The 27,498-nt window shown below is 40.9% G+C and overlaps 1 protein-coding gene and 1 long non-coding RNA gene across 5 annotated transcripts in view; one reads left to right on the forward strand and one right to left on the reverse strand.

Moving 5' to 3' along the window:
* The window catches only part of PRRC1 (proline rich coiled-coil 1), a 54,204-nt gene extending 34,887 nt beyond the window's left edge, over positions 1-19,317 (forward strand). Inside the window, exons 8-9 of one of the 4 annotated variants that reach the window (XM_025860900.2) lie at positions 3,699-3,801; positions 16,047-19,317. In XM_025860900.2, coding sequence (XP_025716685.1) covers positions 3,699-3,801; positions 16,047-16,256 — 313 coding nt within the window. In that variant the 3' untranslated portion in view covers positions 16,257-19,317. Of the gene's footprint in view, positions 1-3,698; positions 3,802-6,144; positions 6,774-6,850; positions 7,659-15,735; positions 16,025-16,046 lie in introns of those variants that run through there. The other 3 variants (XM_073878613.1, XM_025860901.2, XM_073878614.1) reach the window with 3 other exon arrangements.
* LOC141370285 (uncharacterized) lies at positions 1,857-7,730 on the reverse strand. The gene is made up of 3 exons (XR_012374192.1): positions 7,632-7,730; positions 6,837-6,912; positions 1,857-1,898 (listed from the first exon to the last, which is right to left on the reverse strand). It is a non-coding gene; the product is annotated as an uncharacterized lncRNA (long non-coding RNA).
* Positions 19,318-27,498: the final 8,181 nt, after the last annotated feature.

The following is a 27,498-nucleotide window of genomic DNA, read 5'->3' on the forward strand; positions in this document are numbered from 1 at the left end:
CATAATAGCTGTGTGATTGATCTACTTCCTTTACTGTGTGTTTGCTTTTACCTGTGAAATTTTTTCCTTTTCTAGTTTTCACCTCTAGGCATGGCCTTTTCTTTTCTTAGAAAAGTCTTTTTAACATTTCTTAAAAGGTTGGTTTAGCGGTGATCAATTACTTACCTCTTCATCAGGTAGAGTATTCCTGATTGTAGGTTTTTTCCTCTAGTTTGACTAGATCATTCCAGTCCCTTCTGTTCTGCAAAATTTGTGTTAAGAAATCTGCTGGTAGCTTTATGGGGTTTCCCTTGTATTGTCTATAACTAGGTGCTTCCTTCTTGATGGCTTTAAGATCCTCTCTTTAATTTTTGATATTTTGTTTATGTTTCCTGGTGTGGACCTCCTTGGGTTCATCTTACTTTGGGGTGTGATTCTCGGACCTGGATCTCTGTTTGCTTCCGTGGGTTAGGGAAATTTTTAGCTCCTTTCTCTCTCTTTTCTGGGACCCCTATAATGCGAGTATATGTATAGTGTGGTTAAGGTTGTCCCAGAGACCATGTGACCTATCTTCATTTGGTTTTCTTTTTGTTCTTCGGCTTGGCTGCTTTATGATACCCTGTCTTCCAGATCACTGCTCTGCCATGTCCTCTCCTCTGCTGCTGCTTCCTTCCAGTGTATTTGTCATTTCACTCATTGTATTTAACTCTGATTGGCTCTTTTTTATATTTTCTGAATTTATGCACTCTATCCAGTAGACTGAATCTGTGTTTCATTTAAGCATATTCCTGTCTCCTCATTTTGACTTTGTGATTTAGGTAAAACACTTACCTCTCCCAGTCTTGAAAGGGTGACCTTTCGTAGGGATGTTCCCTGTGCCGTCGATGTGTATAAATGAGCCTTGGCATGTCCCGCTGTGCCCAGTGCTTGGGCTGCCATGGCGGGCTGACTTGAGCTGGTGTGTGCGCACTGGGGGCACAGGGATCACTAAGTAGCCGGCCGGCTAGAATGCCTGACTCTGCTCCTGTCTGTATTGTCAGGGTGGAAAGGGAACGTACATCATGGTGCTCCTGAGCACCTCCAACCCCAGAGAAAATTCTAACCATTTCCCTACCTTTAGGGAGGTGTTAGTGGTGGGTTTCCCTTCACTTCTCGTCTAGTTGCTGAGTTCAGGCTGGGTGGCACTCAGGTCCAGCTGAAGGTCTTCACCTCACTTCGAAAGCCTTTCCCCATCCCCAGTGTTGCTCCATTTTGTCCTCCTGCCCCAATTGGCTCTTTGACACCTTTAGGTGCAGGAACTGTGTACCTCATCCAGGTTTTCACTGGGGGAGCATTGGTCTGCCATCAGCTGTCCCATCATACCTAGATGTGGTATGTGGTATTTTTCCTACCAAATGCCTTCTGACAAGTACAGTAGCATATTAGGAAGATTAGGGATAGTAAAAAACAGTTGACTCTTGAAAATTATGGATTTGAACTGCACAGATCCACTTACCTGGGTTTTTCTGGTACAGTTCAGTACTAAAAATGTATTTTTCTTCCTGTGGTTTTCTTTTCTCTAGCTCACTTTATTGTAAGAATACAGTATATTATATATGTTACATACAAAATATGTATTAATAGACTGTTATCAGTAAGAATTCTGGTTAAAAGTAGGCTGTTAGAAGTTTTTGGAGAGTCAAAAGTTAGATTTTTAACTGCACCAGGGGGTCACAGCAACCCCAAACCTCCACATTGTTCAGGGGTAAACCCTAGTATTAGGACATGCCTGGTGTCTAGTGCGGATTAGAGAGGAGAGAATGGAAGGGCTGTGGCGGGAGGGTACAGAGGAGCAAGAGTGAGGACGTGTGAATGGAGAGCAAAGCCAGAATCCATACCTCTTGATCGTTCCTGCTTTGGCTCCTCTGTCTGCCGTGGTCCTGTGGGACGTAAGTGCACAGAAGATCAAGTCAAAAGCATGCTTACTACGGAGAAGAAACTAATCCAGGAAGAGCCAGGCATTCAAAAGAAGAGATCCCAAAATGGGTTTAGCCCTAACAGAATAGAGCTAGGACAGACCTGCCTGTCTTTGAATTCTGCCTCAGATCCTGCTGTATGAGAAGAACTAACATGACGTGTACCTTACCTGGACAAAAGCCTGTGTAAGCATGGACTATCCTTATTCTCAGGTTAACCCAAGTTGAAAAATCTTAGGTTGTGTGCATGGTGTGTTAAAATGTCCTTTTTTTCCTGAGAATTGACCGATGGTGGTAGATGGTCTATCTTTTGTAAAACAGAGTGGCAGTTCCCACGTTCTGTTACGAGATTTTTGCTGGTAAATGAAATCCAAGCATCTTGGAACCACAGTTCTTAAGCCCTTTAGACTAAAAGACTAAGCCTTTTAGTCACTTTGACTAAAAAAGTGACCCCTGTAGGATCCGGCAAGAGTTCTTTCAGCAGCTGCTTGGAGAGGGAAAGGGAGGGAGACAGAGCCTTAGTGACTGTCCATGAATGTGGGGTGGGGTGGGGCGTGCGCGTGGAGTTGAAGGACAGTAACGAGGAGAGGAGAGCCGAGCCCAGTGTTTCCCCAGCCAGCAGCACTAGTGAGAGAAATGGTAGAGGTTTTCTTGGGCATGACCGTGGTTGCGGTTGTAGCTACTAAATGGGATATTCCAGTTCATATGGCCAAGAGCACGACAATTTCAGATAACAAGGAGGACCTTCGAGTTCTTCTAATGTGTATTCACCAGCATCACAGAAGGAACTTTTACCTTCCGTGAGTCTGCTTTTCAGGAAGTCCATGCCTGACAGCTTAATCACCACGATTGTTCTCTACTATCTGCATCTGACTGATTAGTATGCCAAATAAAATTCATGTCCTTATTTAATGTTGTTTATTTGAAACCAAGTTTTAGGATAGGAATACTACAGACATTTACTTTAATTCTCAGCAAAACTGTTATTCTATATTTTACTTTGCTCTTTCTTTGAATATGTAAATAGAAGTTACCTAATTCATTTCGTATTTTATCACATTTCATTAGATCTACATATTTTTAAAAATAGACTGAACTTTTTTGCTCTATATATCCTCTTGTTATCCAAACTCATGATTTCATGGCATCTGGTGGTTGCATAATTCTGGTTATCTAAAATGCTGGTGGCGTTACAGATGACTTAAGGCAATTATAAAATGTATTTTTATAATTTGTGAGTAACTTTAAATGGAAGAAAGTTTTCTTGATTTCATGAAGTGTTTTCAAAGACAGATTATCAGGAATAAAGATTTGTTATTTCCTCTGAATGAGCTTATTTAATTTGCTAGTAACTTTGCAAGTGGGCTACATAGTAACCATAGAGATGGTAAAATAAAATTTCCTGTATTTTAGCAAGTGACATTTTTAAAAAGTTACCCATGATCAAGTATTTGCATATTCAGATGAGTGACTGTCTGTTGCTTTTTTGAATCCTCCTCTTTCCATCCTCCCTTAGTCTCAGGGAGGAAAACTTTACGTGGATAAGTTTCAGGTGCTTTTTCTTTGTTGTCCTCCCTCCTCTTGGAATTAAGCCAGCAGGTCATTTTATATATACTTTTTATGGATTATCCTCTTGAAAACTGATTAGAAAAAACACTTCCTTTTTGAACTCTAATGTTTTATCTGAATGATACTAGTTGTTGTTTGGTCACCGTAACCTTTATTTGGCACGTAAACAACTCAGTCCTCATCATTCTGTTGCAGGTGGTTTGACATTGGCTGTTTGATAGTGGAGGACCCCGTCCATGGCATTCACCTAGAGACCTTTACACAGGCCACACCCGTGCCTTTGGAATTTGTACAGCAGGTTCGTTTTCTCCTTCTACATCATACTCCAGAGAAACTTGAAATACTGTTTTCAGAATACAAGTTTGTGTGAGATAGGCCTTACATATTCTTGATTTTGCAGCTTCTTTTCACTTTTAGCCTTTTCTCTTTGCTTTTCAGTTTCCAATTTCTTTCATGTTGTTGAGTACCTTCCTCCTTTTCTTTTCCAGCTGTCTTTGAAAAGGTAATATGTGACAGGCTTAATCACTATTTTCCTCTTGTTTTCATGATTCTGTTCACTACTGTAAGAGCAGAAAAACGATTTACATCTTCTGCTAGTGGTCTGTTTACTTTTCATTATCTACCATTTTGGTTCCCCCATTACTTCCGTATCTTTTGTCTTTTGTCTATTTGTTCGTCTTTTGTTAACAAGTGGAAACCTGTTTAGAAACCTTACGTGAAAAGCACATGTCTTTAGGTTTGTTGAAAGCATAACTCTTAGTTTACCTGTCACATAGATTTTAGAAGAATGGAAGCATGATGTATAATGATTGGTTCCTTACCTTTCGTCCTTTCTTGAACAAAATAGAATGTAAATATTGGTTTACGTGGGAGACTTAGTACTCCATGTAAAAGGGCATTTTGTTGACGTTTTCCTTCCATTTCATAAAATTTTCATCACATTTGTTCTTAAATGTCATTTCAAAACTGTCTCTTAAAGTGATTTGGGTCTTAGGCATTTGAGAATCTGATAAAAGCTATTGGATTCTCTCCCAAGAAAATGCATGAATGTTCTCAAGTATAAATTTGGCTTTTATGTTTATAGAATCCCTGAAAGCAACCAGTGGCTCTCTTAGGGCTTTACAGTTTTCATGAGGCCAAAGAATTTTTAAATTTTACTGAACCTTTTACTTAATTAATTTCCTTTCAAAAGTTCAGAGAAATTTATAGATGGTAACATTAAACTCATCCCAATATGAAGGTGATTTTCAGTGAATACTATACAGACTGTTAAATCAAGAAATTAGATGAAGTGGCTGATTTTCTAGGAAAATAAAAATTGCCATAGTTGATTCAAATATTAGGTTGAATGAACCACATGAAACTGACTTTTTGACTTCAGAGAGAGCAAATACTGTCAGTTTCTTCCATTCTGAAAATAGTGACAAAGTTTTCCATTTTATTTTATGAGACTAGCCTAAACTACCCCCCCAAAAAATTACAATATACTATCACTTCAGACCTAAATGTCAAAATTAATACTACAATTAATAGATAAAATTATAAATTGTATTACAAGAACATTACAAAGCGTTCTAGAACCAATTATAATATGGGGGGTTGCCCCCCCCAATGCCACCAAGCAATTTTCCAACACTGGCTGGGTGTCCTGCATTTCAACAGTCTTACACCTGTAGGATCTCTAACCCTAACCTACAGATAGCATCCGATCCTACAGGTATAAGACTGTCTCCCCTGCCACCCACTTCAGACATCATAAGTTCAGGTTGTTAGCTGTTTGGCTATAAACCAGAAGTCCTCATGACCCTCTCTCCTTGGGTTCAATTAATTTGCTAGAGTAGCTCATAATAGCCAATTGGAAGAGATGCAAAGGGCAAGGTATGGGGAGGGGAGACAGAGCTTCCATGCCCTCTGACCCCTTCGTTATTTGCAAATCTGTCATGTTCATTAACTCAGACGCTCTCCCAAACCCATCCCCCATCCTTTTGGGGATTTATGGAGACTTTGTTACATAGGCATGATTGAATCAGTGGCATTTGTTGACTGGGTCAACCTCCAGACCCTCTCTTGCACACCCCTCCCTGACTTGTGGGGGAGAATGAGACAGAAAGTTCTAGCCCTCTAATCACATGGTGGCCTTCCTTGGCACTCATCCTTAAGGATGTCATCTCTAACAAAAGACACCTTTGTCTTCCTGCTTAAAAAATTACAAGGTTGTTAGGAGTACTGTGCCACAAACTGGGGTCCAGGATCAAATATGTATTCCTTATTATAAACCATAGCATTACACACCAGGCCTGGTCTTCAAACAGATTCCTTATAGCAGAATAATCAGAATAATCATAAAGGTCAAAAGATAACTTGCACATTAAGTCAGTAATTGATAATTATCCAGACTGTCATCACATCCTGTCAGAATGTGTCCCAGGGAAAGGCCACTCAGGTTTGTAGCCTTCTGTTCTATTTTGTCAGGTTCCTAAAACAGGAGTGGGATCAGTAATATGGCTTCACCCTTGTACACAGGTGGAGTAATTGAGCAAAGAGACTGTGTCATCTCTTATCCTGAGTCTCTTTTGAGGTGTTAGCATAACATTTCATTTCCCTCATTATATAACCCATTAATTCAATCCTTTACCCACAGCTACAGGTTATCCTGTTTTCAGTCTATACCCAAACTTTCTACCTGTTGGACGCACGTTACTTTTAGTCTATGTTGGTCTTGTCGGAGGCAGCACTACTAGTCTAGACTGCAAGTGCCTCCCCACTCAGTCCACTTCTGGCCGAACTGCAGGCACAGCTCAGACCCTGCAGGTTTGGGTCCAACCGCGGAGATCAGGCCAGTATCACAATGAAGTATGGCAAGTGTGTTTTTCGGTTTCTCAGTGCATATATGTTATGTTTATACTATACTATAGTCTGTTAAATCTGAAATAGCATATTTTAAAAAGTTCACATTTTAATTAAAAAATGTTATTGCTAAAAATTCTAACCATCATCTGAGCTTTCAGCAAGTTGTAATTACCAATCACAGATCACTGTAATAAGGAAAAAGTTTGAAATATTCTGAGAATAACCTGGATATGACCAGAAGTGAACAAATGCTGTTGGAGAGGTGTGTAGCAACTCTGTTGACACAGGTCTCTGTAAAAAATGCAGTCTCTGCAAAGCCCACTCAAGCAAGGTGCGATGGAAGGACGCACGCCTGTAGTGAACCAGCTCCGCCACAGGCCGTGTTGCCACCTGCGCTGTGGCCCCAGTTCTGCCAGAGAGAGAGGCACATCCTGCCCCTCAGGCCCTTAGGAAGTGTAACATAAAGGTTAAAAACAGACTTACCATTTCTTGCTTAGGAATCATCCGTTTCCCACATCTGGATTTGCAACATCACATGGGAATGAAAAGTTGACGTGATCTGGGGAAGGAAAAAAAGTCACTTTATCAGCAGCCTCCTCCCTTTGCCAGAATTGCACAGTCATTACCATCATCCTTGGCCACCCCCTGCCCCAGATCCACAGGAAAACAGAGGGGTGTGTCCAGTGGGGACACTCCTTTTCATCCCACTCATGCTGTGTGTCACGCTCCTGAAGTCATGTAAGCCAGCAGCTTCATGCCTTTCTCGGCCCCACTTTAGACCACCAGGCTTTCAACTGCCCGGTTCCATTCTCTGTCAGAGTAGAATGAGCTGTCAGGTGTATTCCTTGCTCTGAAGATAGGATGCTCAGCCATCCAAATTGGTACAATATCACCTTCTATTTGGGTTCTTTTATTGTGGCGCCAGGTGGCCACCTCAGGCAGGGATATTGGCCTGTCCGTCCCGCTCCCCTTCCAACCCCGGAAGTGCCAATGGGACCGTCTCCTACTTCCCTGTACCCTCACATTCTCAGAGTGATTTCCAGAGGCCTGTACCCCATAGGGGCATCGTTTAAATACGTTATGTTCCCATTACACCTTCCTGCCTCACCGTGTGGCCACACCATTGGCCGCTGCCTCTGAGTCAGTAAAAACCGAAACATGGGGCATTTTCTCTGTCACTGCTGAGAAAATAGGGTGCATTTCAGCATGCAGAGCTGATTATTTTTAACCTTTCTCCATCAGGGTGGTGGCCTTCCAGATACACTGTTGTCCGCTCACCTTGGAATTGCTGTCCACAAACCGAGCAGCTAGCTCTGCGTTGTTGAGAGTTGTTCACAGGGCACTGTCTACATGGCAGTTGGTTCTTACAGCTTTTCCCATGGCCTCAAAGTGAGTCCTAGAGAAAACGAGATGCCTTGTTCATGATTGTCTCCCTAGGCATCATGACCCTCTACATAAACCACTGCCATCCCTGTTAGGATGTTTCTCCAACAGCATCCTAGACATTATGGGTATGGGTATTTCACATCTCAAAATCATTTTATGTCCTTCAGTATTGGGTATTTCACATCTCAAAATCATTTTATGTCCTTCAGTGAAAAGGGGTAGTTTTAATAATGTTTACTAGTAAATGCCCCCCAGATGGAAATATTCTACTCCCAAGCCCCAGTAGAGGTCGCCAGGCACACTTGGATTTTTGCCATACTCCTCAGTTAAGCTCCACATGGGGCAATGGCCCAGAAAATTAGTCCCTGCTAGCATACCAGCATTGTCTTTTACTTTTACTTTAGCTATGGTAGATAACAACAACCAAGTGTTGGACTGTTTTGCCTTTTTCTTAATAGTGTGCATTTCTTTATGTATTCAGTAAACCAACTTTCCAAGAGATGGCTCCATCTCTAATTTCCATTGTTAACTTTACCTTTAGTGACAGAGTGCAGCCCTGATGCTGCTCCATTCCAGCAGTGACCACCCAGCAACCCAAGGTTCTTCAGCCCTCATCCTTTCCTCCCTGCTCTTCCTAAGCTACACCTTTCAATGAGCCAGGGCTGGTCTAGCCAAATACCTCTTCTGACACCAACTATTGAGGTTTCGGACCCAATTCCTATGTGTGGGAGGGGTTTTTCCACACCACCAAGGAATTTTAGGATACCAGCTGGTGTCAGACATTTCATCTCAATTCTGACTCTACACCTGGAGATAGTATCCAATCCCACAGAATAAGGACTCCATCCTACAAGACTGCCCCCTCCCCATCGCAGATGCCAGTGACAAGTCCAGGTGATAAACTGGTTCTACAGACTGGTTCTGACAACCCCCTCCTCCTCAGGAAGGCTCTCTACTCCCTAGGTTGCTTATTATGAAAAGCTAGAACTTGGGAACAGCCAGATGGAAGAGATGCGGAGGGCAGGGTCCCAGGAAAGGGTGCAGAACTTCCGTGTCTGTCCTAGCCTGCCACTCTGCCTGAACCTCCACATGTTCACCAACCCAGAAGCTCTCCCAACTCCATCCTTTTGGGTTTTTTTGGAGGCTTCATTGTATAGTCACGATTGATTCAGTCATTCATCATTGGTTATTTAATCAACTTGCAGCCTCTCTTCCTGTCGCAGAGTTGAGTTTCTCTCTTTGATTTTCCTAACATTTTTTCTGTAGCTTCGCTGACTTTAAGAATATGGTATATAATACATATACGAAGGGGGTGTTAATTGACTTATCGCTAAGGCTTTTGGTCAGCAGCAGGCTATTAGTAATTAAGTTTTGGGGGAGTCAGAAGTTATAGTGTGGATTTTCAACTACACCAGGTGGTCACTCTCCCTAACCTCTACATTGTTCAAGGGTCAGTTGTATGTATTTTTAATTGTAAATCACAATATCACGAACAGAACAGCCTGGCCAAGATTGGTTTATCCCAGAAACGGCCTGATGGTTCAAGCAATAGCTCACCAATTTACGCAGTTCAAACATGAACATATTAAAGGAGAAAAAAGGATTTCAATAGAATTGAAATGTGTTTGCTAGAAATAGCTACCATGCTGTTAACTGTTAGCTGATTAGAATATATATGTGCTGGAAAATCAACACAAAAATCAACTGATCAAACATTAGAACCTCAGACACCTAATGAAGTAGACAGTGTATAGGTAAAGATGTCCATGAAGGGGGAGAGGAAAGATGGAGGAGTAGGGGACCCTATTTCAACTGGTCCCCAGAATTGAGCTGGATATCTTCCAGACCACTCTGAGCACCCACGAAACCAGCCCGAGATGTAAGAAGATCTGGATCTCTACAGAGTATCACAGGCGGTTGGTTTTGAGGTACAGAGCAGGGAGCTGTGATTCCGTGGGCAGACATCGGATAAACGGCAGTGGGAGGGTGCCTGGCCGTGGGGATCCTACACCGCCGGTGAGCGACAGCCTCGCGTGCTGGGGACGGGGCACAGACTTGCAGACCTTTAGCGGCGGGGCAAGGACTTTAGGGCAGCCCCCAGGGCAGAAACCCAGAGCGGGGCGGGGGGGGGTGTCGCGCATGCAAACTGGGGGCGGCTGGTGGTTTTAGAAGCACAAAGGGCAGAGACGTGCCCCAACCTGGAGGCAGGACTGGGAGCGCTGCGGAGGGGTGCACAGCCCGGGACGCTGCAGTTTATAGCAGCATGGACAGAAACAGAGACAATGTGGCCTGGAGAGCTCACTGAAGAACAGACTGCGATCTCTCTGCCCTGAGGCAGAGGGTTGGAAACAGTCTCTTCTGCTCTGACTCACAGAAGAGACGCGGAAAGCCGCCAGGCAAAGCTGCCGGAGAACAAAAGCCCCCAAAACTGATTCCCACTGAGCCCATCCCCCTCCACAGGGGGGCAGGGCAACTCCGCCCAAACAGGGTTGCCTGAGTAACAGCATGGCAGGCCCCTCCCCCAGAAGACAGGCTGGGAAAACAAGAGGCCAGCAACTCTAAGGTCCCTAGAAAACAGGTGCATCTTGCTTGGGTTCTGGTCAATAATTGGGACTCTATACATTCCCTCAACCACCCATCAACAGAATGACTAGGAGGAGGAACCCCCAAAATAGAAAGGACTCAGAGATTATGACTTACGCTGCAGATTTACAAACGGATGCAGATCTAACCAAGATGTCAGAGGTGGAATTCAGGGTAGCAATTGTGAAGACAATGGCTAGAATGGAGAAATCAGTTAATAGCAACATAGAGTTTCTAAGGGCAGAAATGAAAGCTGAATTGGTAGAACTTAAAAATGCTATCAGTGAGATCCAGTCCAATCTAGATAATCTAACAGCTAGGGTAAGTGAGGCAGAAGAACGAAGCGACCTGGAAGACAATAATAGATAAAAAGGGAAAAGAGGAGGCCAGGGAAAAACAACTCAGAATCCATGAAAATAGAATCAGAGAAATAAGTGACACCATGAAGCGTTCCAATGTCAGAATAATTGGAATCCCGGAGGGAGTGGAGAGAGAGAGAGAGGACTAGAAGATGTATTTGAGCAAATCGTAGCTGAGAACTTCCCTAATCTGGGGAATGAAACAAACATTCGCGTCCTCGAGGCAGAGAGGACCCCTCCCAAGATCAAGGAAAACAGGCCAACACCCCGGCATGTAATAGTAAAACTTGCAAATCTTAGAACCAAGGAAACCATCTTAAGGGCAGTTAGGCGGAAGAGATTTACCTACAGAGGGAGGAACATCAGAATAACGTCAAACCTATCCACAGAGACCTGGCAAGCCAGAAGGGCCTGGCAAGACATATTCAGGGTACTAAATGAGAAGAACATGCAGCCAAGAATACTTTATCCAGCAAGGCTGTGATTTAGAATGGATGGCGAGATGCAGAGCTTCCACGACTGGCAGAAACTGAAAGAATATGTGACCACTAAGCCGGCCCTGCAAGGAATATTAAGGGGGGGGGCGTTCTATAAAAGGAGAAAGACCCCAAGAGTGATATACAACAGAAATTTAGAGACAGTCTATAAAAACAACGTCTTCACAGGCAACATGGTGACAATTAATTCCTGTCTTTCAATAATCACTCTCAACGTGAATGGCCTAAATGCTCCCATAAAATGGCACGGGGTTGCAGATTGGATGAAAAGACAGGACCCATCCATATGCTGCCTACGAGAGACTCATTTTGAACCTAAAGATACATCCAGACTGAAAGTGAAGGGATGGAGATCCATCTTCCATGCCAATGGGCCTCAAAAGAAAGCTGGGGTAGCAATTCTTATATCAGACAAATTAGATTTTAAACTAAAGTCTGTAATTAGAGACAAGGACACTGTATGATTCTTAAAGGATCTATCCAACAAGAAGATCTAACAATTGTAAATATCTATGCCCCCAACGTGGGAGCAGCCATCTATAACAATACGTTAATTGTAGGAGACCTCAATACTCCACTCTCAGCAATGGACAGATCATCGAAGCAGAAAATCAACAAGGAAACAAGAGCTTTGAATGATACACTGGACCAGATGGACCTCATAGATATATACAGAACATTCCACCCTAAAACAACAGAATATTCATTCTTCTCGAGCGCACATGGAACTTTCTCCAGAATAGACGGCATACTGGGTCACAAATCTGGTCTCAACCTATACCAAAAGATTGAGATTATTCCCTGCATATTCTCAGACCACAGTGCTTTAAAACTGGAACTCAATCACAAGAAAAAATTTGGCAGAAATTCAAACACTTGGAAGCTAAAGACCACTCTGCTCAAGAATGGGTCCACCAGGAAACAAAGAAGAACTTAAACAATTTATGGAAATCAATGAGAATGAAACCACATCGGTCCAAAACCTATGGGATACTGCAAAGGCGGTCCTAAGGGGGAAATACATAGCCATCCAAGCCTCACTCAAAAAAAATGGAAAAATCCCAAATTCACCAACTAACTCTACACCTTAAAGAACTAGAGAACAAGCAACAATGCCTAAGCCACGCATTAGAAGAGAAATAATTAAAATTAGAGCAGAGATCAATGAATTAGAAACCAGAAACACAGTAGATCAGATCAATGAAACTAGAAGTTGGTTCTTTGAAAGAATTAATAAGACCGATAAACCACTGGCCAGACTTATCCAAAAGAAAGGAGAAAGGACCCAAATTAATAAAATTGTGAATGAAAGGGGAGAGATCACGACTAACACCAAGGAAATAGAAACAGTTATTAGAAATTATCATCAACAACTATATGCCAATAAACTGAGCAATCTGGATGAAATGGAGGCCTTCCTGGAAACCTATAAGCTGCCAAGACTGAAACAGGAAGAAATTGACAACCTGAATAGGCCAATAAGCAGTAACGAGATTGAAGCAGTGATCAAAAACCTCCAAAAAAAAAAAAAAACAAGAGTCCAGGGCCTGATGGATTCCCTGAGGAATTCTACCAAACATTCAAAGAAGAAATAATACCTATTCTCCTGAAGCTGTTTCAAAAAATTGAAACAGAAGGAAAACTTCCAAACTCATTCTGTGAGGCCAGCATTACCTTAATCCCCAAACCAGGCAAAGACCCCATCAAAAAAGAGAATTTCTGACCGACATCCCTGATGAATATGGATTCCAAAATCCTCAACAAAATCCTAGCTAATAGGATCCAACAATACATTAAAAGGATCATCCAAAACGACCAAGTGGGATTTATCCCCGGGATGTGAGGGTGGTTCAACATTCGCAAATCAGTCAGTGTGATAGAACACATTAATAAGAGGAGGGAGAAGAGTCCTTTCATTTGATGCAGAAAAAGCATTTGACAAAATACAACATCCTTTCCTGATTAAAACTCTTCAGAGTATAGGGATAGAGGGAACATTCCTAAGTTCATAAAATCCATCTATGAAAAACCGACAGCAAATATTAACAATGGGGAAAAGCTGAAAGCTTTTCCCTTAAGATCAGGAACACGTCAAGGATGCCCACTCTCACCACTGTTGTTCAACATAGTACTAGAAGTCCTAGCAACAGCAATCAGACAACAAAAAGAAATAAAGGGTATTCAAATTGGCAAAAAAGAAGTCAAACTCTCTTTTCACAGACGACATGATACTTTATGTGGAAAACCCAGAAGACTCCCCCACCCCAAATTACTAGAACTCATACAGCAATTCAGTAATGTGGCAAGATACAAAATCAATGCACAGAAATCAGTTGCTTTCTTACACACTAACGACGCAACTGTAGAAAGAGAAATTAGAGAAATGATTCCATTTACAATAGCACCAAAAACCATAAGATACCTTGGAATAAACCTAACCAAAGAGGTAAAGGATCTATACCCTAGGAACTACAGAACACTCACGAAAGAAATTGAAGAAGACACAAAAGGATGGAAAAACATTCCATGCTCATGGATTGGAAGAATAAACGTTGTTAAAATGTCTATGCTACCCAGAGCAATCCACACCTTCAACGCCATGCCGATCAAAATTCCAATGACATTTTTCAAAGTGCTGGAACAAACAATCCTAAAACTTGTATGGAATCAGAAAAGACCCCGAATCGCCAAGGAAATGTTGAAAAAGAAAAACAAAGCTGGGGGCAACATGTTGCCCGATTTCAAGCTATATTACAAAGCGGTGATCACCAAGACAGCATGGTACTGGCACAAAAACAGACATACAGACCAATGGAACAGAATAGAGAACCCAGATATGGACCCTCAACTCTCTGGTCAAATAATCTTCGACAAAGCAGGAAAAAACATGCAATGGGAAAAAGACAGTCTCTTCAATAAATGGTGCTGGGAAAATTGGACAGCCACATGCAGAAGAATGAAACTCGACCATTCTCTAACACCACACACAAAGATACACTCAAAATGGTTGAAAGACCTCAATGTGAGACAGGAGTCCATCAAAATCCTAGAGGAGAACATAGGCAGTAACCTCTTTGACATTGCCCACAGCAACTTCTTTCAAGATACGTCTCCAAAAGCTAGTGAGACAAAAGCAGAAATGAACTTTTGGGACTTCATCGAGATAAAAAGCTTCTGCACAACAAAGGAAACAGTCAACAAAACAAGCAACCCACAGAATGGGAGAAGATATTTGCAAATGACACTGTAGATAAAGGGCTGGTATCCAAGATCTATAAAGAACTTCTCACACTCAACACCCAAAAAACAAATAATCAAGGGGCCCCTGGGTGGCTCAGTCATTAAGCGTCTGCCTTTGGCTCAGGTCATGATCCCAGGGTCCTGGGATCGAGTCCCACATCAGGCTCCCTGCTCTGCGGGAAGCCTGCTTCTCCATCTCCCACTCCCCCTGCTTGTGTTCCTGCTCTCGCTATGTCTCTCTCTGTGAAATAAATAAATAAAATCTTAAAAAAAAAAAAAGTCAAAAATTGGGCAGAAGATATGAAAAGACACTTCTCTGAAGAAGACATACAAATGGCTAACAGACACATGAAAAAATGTTCATCATCATTAGCCATCAGGGAAATTCAAATCAAAACCACATTGAGATACCACCTTACACAGTTAGAATGGCAAAAATGGACAAGGAAAGAAACAACAAATGTTGGAGAGGTTGTGGAGAAAGGGGAACCCCCTTACGCTGTTGGTGGGAATGCAAGTTGGTACAGCCACTTTGGAAAACAGTGTGGAGGTTCCTCATAAATTAAAAATAGAGCTACCCTATGACCAAGCAATTGCCCTCCTGAGTATTTACCCCAAAGACACAGATGTAGTGAAAAGAAGGGCCATATGCACCCCAGTGTTCACAGCAGCAATGTCCACAATAGTCCAACTGTGGAAAGAGCCAAGATGCCCTTCAACAGATGAATGGATAAAGAAGATGTGGTCCATATATACAGTGGAATATGACTCAGCCATCAGAAAGGATGAACACCCGACTTTTACATCCACATGGATGGGACTGGAGGAGATGATGCTAAGTGAAATAAGTCAAGCAGGGAAAGTCAATTATCATATGGTTTCACTTATTTGTGGAACATAAGGAATGGCTTGGAGGACATTAGGAGAAGGAAGGGAAAAATGAAGGGGGGGAAATCGGAGGGAGAGATGAACCATGAGAGACGATGGACTCTGAGAAACAAACTGAGGGTTCTAGAGGGGAGGGGGGTGGGGGAGGGGTCAGCCTGGTGATGGGTATTAAAGAGGGCACGTTCTGCGTGGAGCACTGGGTGTTATACGCAAACAATGAATCGTGGAACCCTACATCAAAAACTAATGATGTAATATAGGGTGACTAATGTAACATAAAATTAAAAAAAAAGATGTCGGTGAACATTTCAGGTGATGGGAAGGCTCAGAAGAACACACTGATGAGGGAGGGCCCGTGGAAAAGGATGGGAAGGGTTAGCGGTGGAGGGGCGTGCTCTCAGCACTCCTCTCCCTCTTAACCTGAAGCAGCAGGGACTCGGACTGGAACCTAAACCCTTGGACACAGAGCACTGTCAGATGGCATCATCAGATGAAGACTGAGAGGACACTGAACAAAATGAGTTTACTGTGGACACTGAACAGAGGAGGTGTGTGCAGTAGTGTTCTGATTCTTCTGTAGCCTTGTCACATCATAGAGCTGCCCGCATAGCTCTTGTTTCTTGGGGTTTGTCATCATCTATACTAAAAGTAATAAAGAGACGTTGGGATGTCACTTAGAGCTAGTTCCAGTCATTTTTTTCAGTGCACTATAAATCATACCCAGTTTGATTTTTCCCCAGGCTCAAAGCCTCACTCCCCAGGACTACAGTCTGAGGTGGTCAGGCCTTCTGGTGACAGTGGGTGAAGTCCTGGAAAAGAGCTTAGTGAACGTGACGCGGACCGACTGGCACCTGACATTCACCGGCATGTCTCGCCGGCAGATGATCTATAGTGCGGCCAAAGCCATTGCTGGCATGTACAAACAGCGCCTGCCCCCCAGGACCGTGTGACGGAAGACTCACCCAGGGCCCAGACACCACTTCGCTTGGAACTTGGCGGTAAAGACTTTGTCCCATCCCCAGGTGGAGAGCTCCAGTGGATGCAGCAGTCTTGAGAATTTGCCTGTAGGCTGCACTTGATCTTTCCTAGAAAGGCACGGTGTCATTCCAGGAGCTGCAAAGAAGCAGATCCTTGCCGTGATTGTGTCATTTCACGTACCACAGTTCTTAGAAAACAAAATATATAAATATTTTTATAGGACAGTTTGATACACCAAATTTGTAAGGTGCAAATTCACGTGCTACATTTAACTTAATGATATGTACTTGATTATTTTGTTTAAGAAGATACGACTCGTTTAAGAACATGTCATTGTTTATTTCATGATTTCTGTCTTCTCAGTCTTTGATGCTTTTTGTGTGCGCAGGTCATCTCAGGTCTGACGTTGAGCTGTGTGTTCAATAGCTGACCCTCAGACACGTACTTGCAGAGAGATGGCGCACATTTCTATGCATACTTTTTACATGGGCCAAATGTGTTTTTGTTTTTTTGGGTTTTTTTGGTTATCATGTACGTACACACATAATCTAAAAAAAAAAAGTTTTTTTTTTTAAAGTAAGCTTTGGCATTTCACAGATTTAGACTCTGAAGCATTGCAGTAGTATGTTTTATTTTCCCTTGCTATATGACAACTAAGTGGCCCATGATTTGAAGGTATTTTAAATCAGAAGCATTTCGGTTATTTTTATATAATACTATTCAGTATTTCCAAGTGAACTCTGACAACGGCCATTATTTCTGCCTCCACTCATATATTCTCAAGTGTCGTAGAGAAATTTTTCAGAGGAATTGTTATTTATGGAATTGTATGCCTCTTCTTTTAGTTAAGGTTACTTAATATTTAGTTTGCCTTAAACACTGCTTTTCTAACTTGGTGCCATTCTGCCTTTACTCTTTATGGAAATTTTCAGTGAAACTGTTTTAATATTCAACTGGTTTATCTAGTCCATCATGTTTGTATTTAGTGAAAGCTTCCCCCGCTAATCCCAAATAATATATTTTAGCATTTTTGGATTTATATAAATCAAAATTTAAATAGTTTGTCTTATACTTTGGACTCTATGTATGCAAGTTCCTATAACTTTTTGAAGATAGTTTCTTACACAAATGTAATATAATTTTTATTTACTCGTCTATACAGTTCGTTGGCTGTAAATTAAGTAGCACAATCTTATAAAGGGTATTGAAGCTCTTACCCCACACTGTCACTACAGGTAATGTTTGCTTTGTATTACTTTGGGTACTTACTTGATTTTTGCTTTTTTACCCAAGGATGAGAAGCATTATTTTCACAACTATATGTTCATTTCCAGGCACTGTATGATTGCTTGGTGAAATTAAGACTTGTTTGTCATTAAAAGTAAGGAGAGAAAAGACATGTAACCAGTTGCTGCGGCATAATAGGGCTAGAATGCTTTTCTCCCCTCTTTTCTTGCTATTTGTGCAACACTTTATGTTTTCTCCATCTGATTAATAAAAAAGAGAGGCCTTTCTGTACCACTTGCTTTTATCCTTTATTTTAAAAAAGCTACACTTTTCTAACAGGATTTTATCATGGCATTGGCCTGGTGACAAATCACAATTAGGGATGAAGGATGCCCGTACTTGGAATATGCAGGTGCAGATATGTCACTTTCCCTCCCGTTATAGGGAATCTTAGCGATCCTAAAAAAAATGTTTTTCTTTTTATTTTACCAAGTCTCAGATAGTTTATGTTTCTGAAGGCTGTTTTCACAGAATCACAAACAATGGACATCCCCTTAGAGGACAGTTTTCCCACAGTCCTCAAATTCTTCAGTTATTCTGTAGCTTGGGTGAAGCCAGGTAATTTTCCCAGCCCTGTTCATCCGCTGAACCTTCTGCTCTTTGGAACAGTGTGAGGGGGTGAGGAGAATTAGGGAAAGGCACATGAAAAAGATAAACCCAGGATCCACTTTTGACCCCCAGTTACCGTTGAAAGTCATCCAAGCATGACTGACTCCACACACTCTGTTTTCCCCACCTCATGCTTATTTTTTCATCTTTAGATTTCTTTGTCGTATGAGGGGCAAGAAAAGTCACTCATCACTTCGTACGCACCCTGGCGGCTCGAGCCGGGCAGGCCCGTGGTGAGCGTGGGCCCGAGATATATGCGAGCCCTTGGTCCGAGGCCACATTTCCCCTCACCAGTCACCCAGCCGCCCCTGGTTCTTTGCCCTTCCTGCTCCATTCCCTCCCGACACTAGCATTTCTGAGGGACGGTCAGACTCGGGGCTCTTTGCTCTTTTGGTCCCTCAAGCTTCGCAGGAAAACGGGTCTCTAACACAGTTCTTCAGCACTGTCTTGTGGTTGGGTCTGCGATACTTTGTTCCTCTGAAATGCTCCAGGAATCACTCCGTGAATTTTCTCTGCTGGTACACTTTTTTGTTTTAATTAAGCAGTGTGAAGGCCACCAGGAAAAATGAGCAGCAAGAGAAATGTAATGTCAACCTTAGGTGACAGAAGGAACTCCGATGACTCCATTCAAAACCCTTCGGCTAATAAGCCTGGACCAGGGCTGTGCCACAGTTGGAAAGCTTCAGGCAGTTCTAGTTTTCTCCTCCTTGTCTCTTAATTACTTCCCCATTCTTTGTTCCTTTTTATCTTAAGGATTAATGAGGTAGAAAATCGAGATGACTGAATTTAAACCAAATGGTAGTATACTGGTAAGTTTAAGGAAAGTATGATATGCATGTATTCAAAAATTATGCAAATTAGCGATACACTCAGGGTCAACTTAATTACTTTATGTGGTTGAATTTACTTTGTTCCTTGACTACAAAAAATTCTCAACAGATATTTGTTCTCTGAAGCCAAATTGATGGTATTTTGTGATCCACAAGATGTTGGGTTATGCAAAAATTACTAAGAAACGTGGGTTTTTACTCCCAGAATATGATGTTCATTCTTAAGAAACTCTGCAGGATGATATATTGGATAAGAACAGTTTTGTAAGTATGTAAATATGTCATAAATAAATAATACCTCATTTTATTTCCCAAAGTTGTAAAGTGATTTTTTAAATGCTAAGTCATATTAATATTCTGTTAGAAGGATCTACATTACTTTCATTGTCTCACTGGGCTCCTGGCTGCCAACAATTCTTACAGAATAGCAACTTAAAACACATCTTTCAAGTGCAGTGGTAACAATTCAAATATACCAGAATCGCTAACTTCCTGTTCAGAGAACTCAGGATATTTAGGGTAGCGACTACTCTGGAGATGGAGGTGATGGGCAAGAAGTTAGGGCCTGTGTTCCTGAGGAGATGTCTTGACTGGGGGCTTTAATTTACCCTTAGCTTCCACACATATCTTCTTTAAAATAAAAAAGAAAAGCTTATTATATTTGCTCTTCTGAGCCTGTGATCTCAGGGCAGAGATTTTTGTTTTGATTTGGTAGGCAAGGGGGTACTTTACAAAAGACCGTGAAATGTTCATTTGAGTGTCTTGTTTGTTTGTTCGCCAAAGGAAAACAACATTGTTTTCAGTACACTAGAAAAATACCAATTCGGGACTCAGGAGAGGCCCTGTTAAATTTATACTTTGTTTTAGAATCAACTGGAGGAGGAGAAAAAAGTTTAGGCAAGAGAAACAAAATTAGCAAGACCAATATCAAGGTCTAAGAACTTTCCACATAAAGGAAATTTTTGAAATTATCCTTGTCATGAATACATACAAAGAATTTAAAGCAGTAGGAAAAAGGAACTAACAAGTCAGAAATGCGTAGTGCTGGTTAGGTACTGGAGTAGAAACTTTTTATAGGTGCAGTAACTGAAACAGGATCAGCTACTTACTCAGTATCATCCCAGCGACTGAGTTACAGGCACATGACTGAAGTGGAGGCTGTCACTTCCCAGACCATTCGCTTATGAAACGTCCTACATACATGCTTCACGAACTTAGGGGTACATAGCTAATCCTGTAAATATTTGTTGAATTCTAAACTTAATTCGAACAACAGCTTGAGACTTTGCCCTGGTATACTTTCAGTTTTACATTATGTTTAAGGAACACTTCTGACTCCGTATTTTTCATTTTAGTTTTAATTGCTGCTCTGGGCTTTGCTTCTGGTATAAGAATATATTTGTGGTCACTGAATATTCTCCCAAATTTAAGAAACCAGAAACTAGGTTTACATTTGAGTATCATTTTTAGGATTAGAGCCAGAAATGTTGTTACTGTCTAACTAGTCTTCAAGCAAGATACTGACCACATACCTTGTAAAATATATTTTAATATTTTGAGTCCTCCTGCTCCAGGGGCCACGCTTTTGAGAACCACTGCTGTGATACCATTCCTGACTCATTCTTCACGTCCTAAGATACTTTATAGAGAGTGACATCACCCAGATAGCAGCATAGGTCGCTCCTGACTTCACTCTCCCTCGCAGGAAGAGCAACTAGCAACTATTCATGGAGAGATACCACTGAGAGAATCGTAGAACGAGGGGGTGAGGCTGAAGCAGCCCTGCTCCACAGAGACCTAGAAAGACGGCGTGAGAAGGGGAAGAGGCCCAGCTAGCCGCTTGCCTATATTGCCCCTCCCGCCAAGGCTGGCACAGCACCACTGACAGATCCCCCTCTGAGCCTCTGGTTCCCCCACAGGGAAAAGAAATCCCGGGGTGGACATCTAGCTACCCCAGCATTATGGGTTGCTTCTTGGGAGCCCCCACTGTAGTCTCGATTCCGAGGAATTGCAGGCAAATCTGCAGGACTTGACCATCATGCATCCGATTTCCTACCTGCAGCACCCAAGCAGTGGTCCCGATCAGCAATTTGCTAATCTGCAGAACCAAGTGTGTGGCACAGTCTGACTCGGGAATTCAGCACAGTGTAGGTCTGCCTGCTTTGGGTCCTCCAATCAATAGCCTCCCCAGCCCTGGATCCTGGACTGCCCCCACCCAGGCAGGGTAGCTGAACCAGAGCCCAGCCCTCTGCTGAGTGTAACTCCTAGCCCCATCTGACCAGAAAGGCCGGCAGGAACCCCTGGAAGCTGCATAGCCTGGCAATGCTTGTGCAGAGAGAATGGCAGGCAAAGCTGATCATCCACAAATTGAAGCCAGTGCCAGGTGTGGAGGGTTCCCCTGCTTTACCAGTCAGAGGAGCTAATTCATACCCTACTCACCATTAAGTAAAACTCCCAACACCACCAAACCAGAAAGCCAGACTCAAACACCTGGACAGCTATGTACCCCATCAATTCTTGAGCAGAGCACCTGGAAGGCAGAGCTGATAGTCTGCAGAGCAAGGCTGGTAACCCTGTTTAGCTAGGAAATTTGAGAAATGGGTTGGTTTGAGAGAAGACAAAGCTTTACCAGCCTTGGAGCTGGTTCTTCCTCTCTGCCAGGACAGGGAAACTAATTCACAGCCTCACTCATTGCTAAATAAAGCCTCAGCCTGCCTTCCCAGAGAAGTTAGCCATGGGAAGCTGGGTAGCCCATCCAATAGCCCATGACTTTACCCATTTATAGAAAAAAACCAGCGGCCTTGTTTGGCCAGGAAATTCAGTGTACACTTTCACTTGATTCAGGTCCCCAGTCAATGAGTTATGCATGTCCTGGGCTCCGGCCTGCTGTCCTGCCTGGGCATGGAAGCTATTCGTAGTTCCACCAGCTGCTGAGTATAGTACCCAGTCCCAACCGTCTAGTATGCCTGACCAGAGAACTGGCAACTTGTGGAGCCCGTACTACCACTTGACTTGGGCAAGGAATCAAACCAGCAGTTTAACCCAACTATTCTCAGACAGCCACACCCCACCTTAGCCGCAGAGCTTGGACAGGTGCCTCAACCCAAATTAGACCCTGATAGCAAGCCCTACCACCCCAAGGATGTTCCTAGCAGATATTTCCAGAAAGCCATATTGAGCTTACTGCTGAAGAACTTAAGTCTAGGCCTACTCAAACCTGTGAAGTATGGAGAAGGAACCACTTACTTGAATGTGCAAATATCAAAATAAGGAACCCAGGATCATTAAAAATAAGATAACAGGAAGCACCAAAGAAAACCTGAAGCTCCAATAACTGACCCTAAAGAAATGGAGATCTATCAATTATCAGACAAAAATTCTGAATTACCTTTTTCTTTTTGCCCCCACTGTTGTTTTCCAGAATAATCCTTTTAAAAATGTTTAGTGAGCAACAAGAACACACAACTTAATGAAATTTGAAAAATGCATGCACAAAATGGCAAGTTCCACTTAGAAAGAAACTATCAACAACAAAAATCCAAACAATTCCTAGAGCTGAACAGTATGACGACTGAATTGAAGAATTCAAAAAAGAGCTTCAAAAGTAGATTTGACCATGAAGAAATAATTTGTGACTGAAAGAAACATAAGAAATTCTACAGTCAGGAAAAAAATTATATATATATATATATATATATTTTTATACACACACACACACACACACACACACAAAGCCTACTATTAATGGGACACTATCAAAAGAAATATTACCCACCATCATGGGAATTCTAGAAGAAGAGAAAGAGTAAGTGACAAAGTATGTTTAAGCAAAAAATGGCTGAAAACTTCCCAAAACCTGGGGAGAGAAAAAGAAATCCAGATACATAAGAGCCAAAGGACGCAAAGTAGGTTGAGCCCAAATAGGGCTGCACAGAGACATATTATCATTAAATTGTGAAAAGTCAGAGATAAATAACTTTGAAGGTATCAAGAGAAAAGAGGAAAGTTACATGCACAGGAACCCCCCAAAGACTATCCATTTCTCAACAGAAATGTTCCAGGCAGGAGACAATGGGATGATATATTCAAAATATTGAAAGAAAAAACTCAACCAAGAATTCTATATCCTGGAAAGCTGTTCTTCAGAAATAGAGGAGAAATGAAGACTTTCCTGAGTCAACAAAAGCTGAGGGAGTTCATCTACATCTACCTTACAAGAAATGCTAATGGAAGTTCTTTGAGTGGAAATAAAAAGAAGCCAATTAACATCATAAAATAAAACAAAAGAAGGTAGCATAAAACTCACTGGCACTGGTAAACATACAGTGAAAGTTAGATTCTGTAATACGGAATGTTGGTACATAATGCACTTATACTTCTAGTTTAAAAGTTTTAAAACATAGTAAAAATAACTATGCACTATTCTGTTACTAGATATAAAATATTTTAAAATATGCAAACTATAACATCAGTAACTTAAAATGGGAGTGGGAAAAGCATAAAGTTTAAGAATGCTATTTGAGTTGATTTTTAGTTTAAAATATAATTTTCAGATATTTTTTGTAAGCTTCATGGTAACTTCAAGAGAAAAATCTAGAGTACACAAAACAACATTACAAACAGTTCAAAACATACTGATACCAAAAGACATCAAAACACAAGAGAGGATATGAAACAATGGACAATGGATCTTCAAAACACCCAGAAAATAACGGACAAAATTATCAAATACCAAATAATTATCAATAAGTATCAATAATTACTTAAAATGTAAATGGATTATATTCTCTAAAACAAAGAATGGCTCTATGGGGAAAAAAATTAACAAGATCCAATGATGTGTTGCCTTCAAGTAAGAGACTCACTCTAGCCTTAAAGAGACATAGACTGAGAATAAAGGAATGAGAAAAGGTATTTCAAGCAAATGGTAAACAAACAAACAAACAAAAAAATCAGGGAAGCTCTACTTGTATCAGAGAAAATAGACTTTAAAGAAAGACTGTAATTTAGACAAATGGCACAATATAATGATAAATGGATCAATTCACTGAGAAGATAGAACAAATGTAAATATTACCACAATCAAATGGGATTTATTCCATGCATTCAAGGGTGAGTCAATATCTACAAATCAAATCAATATGATACATCACGTTAACAAGAGAAAGGATAAAAATCTTATGATCCTCTCAATAGATGGAGAAAAAGCATTTGACAAAGTAAGACATCCATTCACAATAAAAACTTTCAACAAAGTGCATTAAGAGGGAACATACTTCAACATAATAAAGGCCATATATGACAAACCCATAGCTAACATCATACTTGATTTTGAAAACCAGACTTTTCCCCTAAAATCAAGAAAAAGACAAGGATGTCCAATCTTTTATTCAACATAGTACTGGAAGTCTTAGCCACAACAATCAGACCAGGAAAAATAAATAAAAGGCATCCAAATTGTTAAGGAAGAAGTAAAACTGTCCCTATTTGTGGATAACAATACTATACATAGAAAACTCCAAAGACTACACCAAACAAAACAAAATAACCATTATAATTGACAAATGAATTCAGTGAAGTTGTAGGATACTCAATACACAGAAATCTGTTGTTTCTACACACTATAATGGAGTAACAGAAAAAGAATTTAAGAAAACAATTCCATTTACAGTTGCATCAAGTAAAATAGGAATAAACTTAGCCAAAGATGTAAAAGACCTATACTCTGAAAACTATAAAACACTGATGAAATTAATTTAAGGCAATACAAATAAATAGATATTCCATACTCATGGATTGTAAAAGGTACAGATTTCCTGTTTTAAAATAAGTCCCAAAGATAAAAATATTGCATAAGGAATACAGACAATATTGTAATAATGTTGTATGGTGACAGTGCTTATCGTGGTGAGCACTGAGTAATTTATAGAACTGTCAAATCACTATGTTGCACACCTGAAACTAATACATCACTGTATGTTAATTATACGTAAATAAAAAATCCCCAAAATCTATAGTAGATACACAACAGATAAACTGAAAGGAATCTAAGCACATCACTGTGGAAAATCATCAAATCACAAAAGAAGAGCAAGAAAAGAATATAAAAACAAAGGTATTATAAAACTGACAGAAAATCATTAACAAAATAGCATTAAGTCCATACCTATCAATAATTACTTTAGAAGTTAATGGACTAGGGGTGACTGGCTGGCTCAATCAGTGGAACATGGGACTCTTGATCTCAGGGTTGTATGTTAAGCCCCTGAAATTGAAATTACTTAAAAATCAAAGATATTTTAAGAAAAAAGTAGGGGCACCTGGGTGGCTTAGTTGGTTGAGTGTCTGATTCTGCTCCAGTCATGATCTCGGGGTCCTGGGATCAAGCCCCATGTTGGCTCCATGCTCAATGGAGAATCTGCTTCTTCCTCACCTTCTCCCTCTGCCCCTCCCCCTGCTTGTGCTGTCTGTCTCTCTCAAGCAAAAAATAAATAAATGGGCTAACTTCTCCAATTAAAAGAGTGGCTGAATGAATTAAAAAAAAAAAAGACATAAGTATATGCTGCCTATAAGAGACTCTCTTCAGCTATGAGGACACACAGACTGAAAGCAAAGGGATAGAAAAAGACATTCTGTGCCAGTGGAAAGCAGAACAAAGCAGATATAGCTATATTTATATCAGGGAAAGAGACTTTAATACAAAGATTATATTAAGAGACAAGATCATTATACAGTAATAAAGTGATCAAATAAGAGGATGCACCCCAAATTAATTAGGAGTACTTAAATAGATAGGCAAACATTAACAAACCAAAAGGGACGAATAAATAGTAGGGAACTTCAATAATTTACTCTCATCAGTGGCAGATTATCCAGACTGAAAACCAATAAGGAAATACTGGATTAAGTGAAATATTAGGTAAGATGAACTTAATAGGTGTTCACAAAACATTCCACCTAAAAGCAGTGCACATGAAACATTCTCCAGGATATATCATATATTAGACAACAAAAAAGTGTTAATACATTTAATGAGACTGAAATCATAACAAGTAGCTTTTCTGGTTGTAACAGTTTAAAACTTTTTTAAAGATTTATTTATTTGAAAGAGAGCACTTGTGTGGTGGGGAGGAGCAGAGGAAGGAGAGGGAGAGAGTCCCAAGTAGACTGTGCGCTGAGCACAGAACCTCAAGCAGGGTTCAGTCCCATGACCCCGAGATCACAATCCAAGCCAAAACTGAGTCTGATGCCCCAACCGACTGTACCATCCTGGTGCCCCTGATTGTAACAGCTTAGGTCAATTATAAGGAAACTTGATAATTCACAAATATGTAGAGATTCAACAACATGGTCCTGCATATCCAATGGGTCAAAGAAGAAATAAAATAAAAAGTAACTTGAGACAAATGAAAATACATACCAACATATCAATACTCATGGGGTAAAGCAAAAGCAGTTCTAGGATGTAAGGTCATAACAATAATGCCTACATCAAAGACAAGAAAGCTCTCAAATAAACAAAGAGCTCTATTTTATGCCTCCATCAAACTGGAAAAAAGAAATGAAGACTGAAGTTAGTAGAAGCAAGGTTCTAACAAAGACCAGATTAATGAAATAAGGACAAAAAATAGAGAAGATCAATGAAACTAAGAGCTTTTGTTTTTTTTAAGCTGACAATCCCTTATGTAGATTCGTCAAGAAAAATAAAAGAGTCAAATAAAATCAGAAATGAAAGAGGAGATGCTACAACCAATAGCAGGGAAATACAAAGGATCATAAGACACTACTATACTATACTATAAAACAAACTGAACAACATAGGAGAAACAGATTCTGAAAAACATGCAAGCTACTGAGAATGAATCAGGACTAGGAAATATGAGCAGTGTAAGGAGATTAAATCAGTGATCAATAGTCTTCTAAGAATCCAAAGACCATCAGATGGCTTGACTGGTGAATTCCATCAAAGATTTAAGCAAAATTAATATTAATTCTTCTCAAACTCTTTCTAAAAATTGAAGAAGAGGGACTACTTCCAAAACCTTTCTATGAGGCCAGCATTATCTTGATAATAAAACCAGACAAGAATACCACAAGAAAATAAACTACAGGCCAATATCCCTGATGAATATAGATGCAAAAATCTTCAACAAAATATAAGCATACTGGTGTGCCTATCTGGCTCAGTTGGAGGAGCATGAATTCTTGATCTCAGGGTCCTGAGTTTGAGCCCCACACGGGGTGTGGAGATTATTATAAAAATTAAAAATCTAAAGAGAGAGAGAGAGAGAGAGAGAACAGGGGCGCCTGGGTGGTTAAATCAGTTAAGTGTCTGACTCTTGATTTCAGCTCAGGTCATGATCTCAGTCAGGGTTGTGAGATCAAGCCCCGTGTTGGGCTTCCTGCTGGGCATGGAGCCTGCTTAGGATTCTCTCTCCCTCTCCTTCTGTTCTCCTTCTCACCTCCCTCTCAAAAAAAAAATGTAAAA

Source organism: Callorhinus ursinus, unplaced genomic scaffold (genome assembly GCF_003265705.2).
Source record: "Callorhinus ursinus isolate GAN/ISIS: 27379988/994484 unplaced genomic scaffold, GSC_fseal_2.0 scaffold30, whole genome shotgun sequence".
Taxonomy (NCBI): Eukaryota; Metazoa; Chordata; class Mammalia; order Carnivora; family Otariidae; genus Callorhinus; species Callorhinus ursinus.